This window comes from Polyodon spathula, unplaced genomic scaffold (assembly GCF_017654505.1).
Source record: "Polyodon spathula isolate WHYD16114869_AA unplaced genomic scaffold, ASM1765450v1 scaffolds_3376, whole genome shotgun sequence".
Taxonomy (NCBI): domain Eukaryota; kingdom Metazoa; phylum Chordata; class Actinopteri; order Acipenseriformes; family Polyodontidae; genus Polyodon; species Polyodon spathula.
The window spans coordinates 1-7243 of NW_024474839.1; the positions used below are offsets into that span (position 1 = coordinate 1).

Genomic DNA, 7243 nt, shown 5'->3' on the forward strand with positions numbered 1-7243 from the left:
TGGTGACTCTGCTCTCTCTCTCTTGGGTGTGTGGTGACTCTGCTCTCTCTCTCCTGGGTGTGTGGTGACTCTGCTCTCTCTCTCCTGGGTGTGGTGATTCCTCTCTCTCTCTCTCCTGGGTGTGTGGTGACTCCGCTCTCTCTCTCCCCCCTGGGTGTGTGGTGACTCTGCTCTCTCTCTCTCCTGGTTGTGGTGACTCTGCACTCTCTCTCCTGGGTGTGTGGTGACTCCTCTCTCTCTCTCTCTCCTGGGTGTGTGGTGACTCTGCTCTCTCTCTCCTGGGTGTGTGGTGACTCTGCTCTCTCCCCCCATGGGTGTGTGGTGACGCTGCTCTCTCCCCCCATGGGTGTGTGGTGACGCTGCTCTCTCTCTCCTGGGTGTGGCGATTCCTCTCTCTCTCTCCTGGGTGTGTGGTGACTCCGCTCTCTCTCTCCCCCCATGGGTGTGTGGTGACTCTGCTCTCTCTCTCCTGGGTGTGTGGTGACTCCTCTCTCTCTCTCCTGGGTGTGTGGTGACTCTGCTCTCTCTCTCTCCTGGGTGTGTGGTGACTCTGCTCTCTCTCTCCTGGGTGTGTGGTGACTCTGCTCTCTCTCTCCTGGGTGTGTGGTGACTCTGCTCTCTCTCTCCTGGGTGTGGTGACTCTGCTCTCTCTCTCTCCTGGGTGTGGTGACTCTGCTCTCTCTCTCCTGGGTGTGTGTTGGCTTCGCTTGCTTGTTCTGTAGTCTATGTGCTGCGTGAATGGTGTTGTGAATGGCCGCCTCTGTCTTGTATGGGATTGGGTGTGAGAACAGCGAGAGGGATAAGGTCAGGGTCACGTGACAGTTTCTGCTAAAATATTCGCTTTTGATGTAGATACAAAATTCGCTAGCATGACTCGCTTCCAGTGTAGATCCACCTTTAGTGTTTGTGCGTCTCTGTATGTTTGTGTGTTTGTGTGTGTGCGTCTGTCTGTGTGTATAGGTATGTGTGTGTGTGTTTGCTTGCTTGCTTGTTTGTTGTTGCTATCACACAGATCAGTTCAATATATAGATTCTCACATTTTGGATTCCCACAGTTCCCACTTCAGCCCAGTCAGTCTCAGTCCATGGTGTGTGTGTGAGAGTGTGTGTGTGTGTGTAGCCTCACAGAGCCGCTGTGCTTCTGCTACAGGGTGAGTACAGGGAATCCAGAATGCACACGGGAATCGTGAACAAGCAAAACTGACATCATTGTGGTTCTGACATGGAGTCAGCATTCATTATAAACCGTAGAGTGCCAGAGCCAACATGGCTGCCACAAGGCCGCGTATCACCACAGAACAAGTCCTGCTTGGAAAGCTCTCTCCACCGCCTCCCTCCTCCAGGCACGATCAGGAAGCGCTATTCAAAATTCAAAGTGCTTTATCAACTCATGTATGATCACATATCTATGTCCCGTGTGATTACTGATCATACTATTAACACTGGAAGGCAGTCGCTGCTCTGGGCTGCTGGATGAACACACTGGATCTTCTTCATGGAATTTCTATTGGAAACCTTTATACAGTTCAGAGTTTAACAGAAGCCTGATTGAGGGGGGGGGGGGGGGGGGGGGGAGAGAGGGGTCAGACAGCGTGAGAGAGGGGAGGAGAGAGTGAGAGAGAGGTGAGGAGAGAGAGTGGGGAGGACATGGAGAAGGGAGGCGAGAGACAGAGGGTTCTGTGTCAGTTGAGCAGCAGTGATACCTGCACTTGGAGACAGGGGAGCAGACTGGAGTTCAAGTGCATTAATCCAGGAGCCAAGCGGGAGACTGGATTGTAATTCTGGGAACAGAACTGAGGAAGGACTGTAAACTGTAATTCCATTATTCTGGGAGCAGAGCCGAAAGTGGGATTGAAAGCCCCAGTCTCTCTCCCTCTCCTCATTGATACAGCACAGTGTCTGTGTCTCTCCCTCTCATTGATACAGCAGTGTCTGTGTCTCTCCCTCTCCTCATTGATACAGCACAGCATCTGTGTCTCTCCCTCTCCTTGTTGATACAGCACAGTGTCCGTGTCTCTCCGCCTTCCTCATTGATACAGCAGTGTCTGTCTCCCCCTCCTTTCTTCTCATTGATACACCAGTCTCTGTGTCTTTCTCCCTCCTCTCTTCTCATTGATACAACAGTCTGTGTCTCTCCTCCTCTCTCTCTTCATTGATACAGCAGTTTGTGTCTCTCCTCATTGATACAGTAGTCTGTTTCTCTCTCCTCATTGATACAGCAGTGTTTCTCTCTCCCCTCTCTTCTCAGTGATACAGCAGTCTGTTTTTCTCTCCCCTCTCCTCATTGATACAACAGTGTCTGTGTCTCTCCTCCTCTCTCTCCTCATTGATACAGCACAGTGTCTGTGTCTCTCCCCCTCTCCTCTTTCTCCTCATTGATACAGGCAGTGTTTGTGTCTCTCCCCCTCTCCTCCTCTCTCTCTCATTGATACAGCAGTGACTGTGTCTCTCCCCCTCTCCTCATTGATACAGCACAGTGTCTGTGTCTCTCACCCCCCTCTCCTCTGCTCCTCCTCTGTCCCGGTGCACTCTCTGGTGCTGGAGCAGGTTGGAGGGATGAGCGAACCCCTTCCCGCAGGCCTGGCACTTGTAGGGCGTCTGTCCCGTGTGCACCTTCTCGTGCAGCCGCAGGTACTGGCAGTCCTTGAAGGCCTTGCCGCAGGCCCCGCACTGGTAGGGGCGGGCGGGGCTGTGTACCCGGCGGTGCTGCAGGAGCAGCGAGGGCCGCGCGAATGCCTTGTCGCACAGCTGGCAGCGGTAGGGGCGCTCCCCTGTGTGGGCGCGCTGGTGGATGGCCAGGTAGGAGCTCTGCTTGAAGGCTTTCCCGCAGGTGGGGCAGGCGTAGGGCCGGGCACCGGTGTGGACACGCTCGTGGCTGGCCAGCGCATTGCTCTGCTTGAAGCTGTGGAGGAACGAATAATAACATAACACCTGAACTTAGAGCAAGAGGTGCGACTGTCTGGGGTAAATTATTGTTGTTACTGAGTCAGCAGACGCTTTTATCCAAAGCAGCTTACAGAGACCAGGGGGTGAACTCTGCATCATCAACTGCTGCTGCTGCTGCTGCTGCAGAGTCTCTTATAATAGAACCTTGTTTGTCTGACGTCTCGTCCGAAGGATGGAACACAAGGTTAATTGACTTGCTCAGGGTCACACACAGGGAGTCAGTAGCGGAGCTGGGATTTGAAACTCCTGGTAATAAGCCCCTTTCTTTAACCACTGAGCCACACGTCTCCTTAAAGAGCATGTCTGCCTATTGCGCATTGAAATGATTCAGTTTTTAGGATAGATATTATTGTGCATGCCCTGTTTCTACAGAGCAGTTTCTAGGACACATCTGAAGGAACTGATGCTACGCCAAGGACCCTGACGGGAATGGACTGGGTTTAAAGAGTAAGTGCCGGGTTCTGGAAAACACAGAGCTTTACATCCCCATGTTGGGGTCCACAGGGCTCCCAATGCAGCTGACTATACTGATCTAACTGTGGTTTAAAAGCCAGGGTAACTGCTTCAATTCACCTCTTCTATCTAAACTCTGATCAATAAAGTGTACAACCCCTGTTTAATAAAGTGTGTAACCCTGTTGAATATTCACTATAACCCGTTTAATAAAGTGTGTAACCCTGTTGAATATTCACTATAACCCCTGTTTAATAAAGTGTGTAACCCTGTTGAATATTCACTATAACCCGTTTAATAAAGTGTGTAACCCTGTTGAATATTCACTATAACCCCGTTTAATAAAGTGTGTAACCCTGTTGAATATTCACTATAACCCCGTTTAATAAAGTGTGTAACCCTGTTGAATATTCACTATAACCCGTTTAATAAAGTGTGTAACCCTGTTGAATATTCACTATAACCCGTTTAATAAAGTGTGTAACCCTGTTGAATATTCACTATAACCCGTTTAATAAAGTGTGTAACCCTGTCGAATATTCACTATAACCCGTTTAATAAAGTGTGTAACCCTGTCGAATATTCACTATAACCCGTTTAATAAAGTGTGTAACCCTGTTGAATATTCACTATAACCCGTTTAATAAAGTGTGTAACCCTGTTGAATATTCACTATAACCCGTTTAATAAAGTGTGTAACCCTGTTGAATATTCACTATAACCCCTGTTTAATAAAGTGTGTAACCCTGTTGAATATTCTTGTCTAAACTAAATATAGTGCCTGTCAATCACAAGTCAAGAACTGCGATTACACTTTTATTAACAAGTATGTCACGTTTAGGAGGAGAACCAATAAATAAATATGTGCAGGAGTAAGACTAGGATGTCATTAATGAATTCATAAACACAGCCAACGAAACCAAGGTCCTTTTGTCTGTGACTCTGCAGCAGCAGCAGTTGTTGATGATGCATAGTTCACCCCCCCTGGTCTCTAAGTCACTTTGGATAAAAGCATCTGCTAAATCCCTGTTTGATATGCTACGAATACTACTACTACTAATAATAATAATAATAATAGTAATAAACACAGCACTTTGGTACACACCCTTTCCCGCACAGCGGGCACACGAAGGGCCGCTGGTCCGTGTGCACGCGCTCGTGGACCTTGAGGCTGTGTCCGTACGCAAACCTCTTCCCGCAGACCGGGCAGGCGTGTGGCTTGTCATCACAGTGCTGACGCCGGTGCGCCAGGAGGGTGGCGGCGGTGGGGAAGCCCTTGCCGCAGTCCTCACACTGGCAGGGCTTGTCGGTGGCGTGGACCAGGCCGTGGCGCTGCAGCTCGTATGGGGTCTTGAAGCTCTTAGCGCAGCGGGGGCAGGGGTGAGGGCGCGCGCCCGAATGGCTTCGCCGGTGCTCCTGCAGGTTGGAGGAGCGCTTGAAGGTCTTGCCACAGGACTCACAGCCGAAGGGCCGCAGCTCCGTGTGCACCATGCGGTGGCTCTTGTAGTCGGAGTGGCGCTTGAAGCGGGCGGGGCAGGCGTGGCAGCGGAAAGGTCGCTCCGAGTTGTGCACCACCTCGTGGCTCAGCAGCTCCCAGGCACGTTTGAAGGTCTTCTCGCAGGCGGAGCAGCGGAACGGCTTGTCGTCGATCACCACCTCACGGATCTCCAAGGCGGCATCCCTCTCCCTCTCCTCCTGCTTCTGCTCCTCCTCTCTGTCCTCACAGGGCACCAGCTTGGCGCTGGCATATCCTCCGGTCTCATCGATCAGTTGAATGAACTCCGCCAGGGGAGCGGCTTTCCTCACAGGCTGGGCACCACCCTCCCTTTTGTCTCCCGCGTCCCCGGGGTCTGTCCCTCCCTCAGAGGAGGAGCAGGAGGACTCTGTCTCGGCTGTGTCTCTGACCCTCTCTCCCTGCTCTCCATTCGCTCTCATCTCAGACAGCAGTTGCTCTGAACCTCTAATCTTCTTCTTGCTGCTGCTAGCGGAGGGGTCATCCCCAGGGTTTGGGGTACACAGGTGGGGTCTGGCTGCACCTCCTATTAAGGTGCGAATTAGACTCCCCACTTTCCTTATAGGATTTCCAGCTGTTTCGAGGTCAGAAGCGCATGTCTGGGATCGATTCTGTGAGCCGTCAGGAAGCAGGCACTGGGTGGGCCATGACAGCTTCCTCCTCCTCTTCCTGTCTCCGGCGGGAGGGGTTGGCGGCGGCTCTGGGAGCAGTGCATGATGGGAAGGCGCAAGGCTCTTGCACTCCAGTTTGAGGGGTGCGGCTTTCTGACTCGAGCTGACAGAAGAGCTCCCTGCCACTGCACCTCTTTCAACATCTAGTCCCCTCTCTCCCTCTCCCTTAGTGCTCCCTCCCCTTCCTCTCTCTCCATGTCCCTCTTTCCCTTTTCCCTTGAGAAGCTGCAGGCATCTCTCTCTGGGGTGCAATGAAATTCTCCCTCTCTCTCCCTCTCCCTCTCGCTTCACTCCCAAGAGTTGTTTCCCAGGCTCTTGGCAGGCTCCCAGTCTTCTCCCTCTTAAGCTCCCAGTAAAACCAGTCTGACCAGTCTGAGCAGATCCAGGAGAGAGACCCAGCATTTCAAACTCATATCCTTCCCCCCTCTGTTCTGTGAGTCCCTCACTCCCTCCATCCCACTTCTCCTCTCTGTTCTCTTCAATCACCATTTGTATCACTTCTTCCTCCTCGCTGTCCCCTCTCTCCATCCCTCGTTCCTCTGCTCCCTCGCCCCCCCCACCTCGGTCAACCTCCATCAAAGCCAATCTCAAACCACCCTCTCTCTCCCCTCTTCTCTTTCTAACCCTCTCTCTCCCCCCTCTGTCTTTAAATCTGGACTTTGTTTTCTCTTTCAGATGAGTCAGTTGGATAGAAATTCCCGTCACCTGAAAAATAAAGAAATTAATGAATCAATTAATCAACCAATAAACCAGCCTGTCAGTTACAGCCATTCCCCCATCGCCATGATGCACAGTCACAATCAGAGGTCTCAGTGAGAGGGACACGTCGATGACCATGACGTATATCATCAGCATTCAGAACAGTGCAGGATAAGAGTTAGCAATGAAATGTTTAATGGAAATGAGATAAGTAATCTGAGAGCTAGGCGACCATAGTAAGCAAATGAGGGGTTAGAATCACAGTCAAGTACAGCTAAGGTGATAACATCAAGCACTTTTAGGCATTTTAATACACTTTTTAATATACTTACAATAATCATAATCCACTCTTTCTAGCTGAGAACTGAACTATTTTAGGCATGCAATGTTCTTTGCCAACAAACTCATGAGTGGAGTTCGGAGTTGACTGCCTGCCAAGTCCAGATAGGCCAGAACACTTCAAGGTCTATTTTGGAGACAGGCGAGATAATGAAGGGTACACTGAATATTTGAGAGTCCGCAGAAATAATTGAAAGGTCAGAGCAACCTGCTGCCTCTGATTAGCTGCTTGGGGATGACGCAGCGCAGACAGAAAGTAAGGCCAGGGGTGTGCAATTAAAAAAAAAAAAAACACTGTCCAAGGGACAAAATGCTAGAATAATCTACTTAATCGATAGAGCCCGCTGATGAGGCTCTATCGTGTGATACTGACTGCGACAGGAGTCATGTGCCCCGAGTCGAAGGCGAGGACGCTAATGAAAGTCAAGGTCAACTATCACACGCTAGAGCCGTCATTGAGAGTGCACTATCGCTATTAGAAATGATTTTTAACCGTTTTTTACCCAACAAAAAAAACACCTTAAAACCTAGATTTCCCTTGAGCTTGTACTGATTCATCGGGTACCCTTCCACTGAGTAAAGACATTCGAAGAAAAACGTCCTAAACATTTTTTAAATAAAAA

At 50.4% G+C, this 7243-nt stretch overlaps 1 protein-coding gene across 1 annotated transcript; it reads right to left on the reverse strand.

Annotated features, from left to right (window-relative positions):
• Positions 1 to 2298: 2298 nt before the first annotated feature.
• On the reverse strand, positions 2299 to 6282 carry LOC121311929 (zinc finger protein 835-like). The gene is made up of 2 exons (XM_041244040.1): positions 4504 to 6282; positions 2299 to 2901 (listed from the first exon to the last, which is right to left on the reverse strand). The coding sequence occupies exons 1-2, from the start codon at positions 6156 to 6158 to the stop codon at positions 2460 to 2462; spliced, it is 2097 nt and encodes a 698-aa protein (XP_041099974.1). The 5' UTR covers positions 6159 to 6282; the 3' UTR covers positions 2299 to 2459.
• Positions 6283 to 7243: the final 961 nt, after the last annotated feature.

Bases quoted from the DNA above. Each gene is read 5' to 3' on its own strand.
- LOC121311929 (XM_041244040.1), bottom strand. From the start codon at position 6,158: ATGGAGGTTGACCGAGGTGGGGGGGGCGAGGGAGCAGAGGAACGAGGG. The intron at 2,902-4,503 runs GTGTGTACCAAA...GTTCCTCCACAG, and splicing joins TGCCCGCTGTGCGGGAAAGG to CTTCAAGCAGAGCAATGCGC.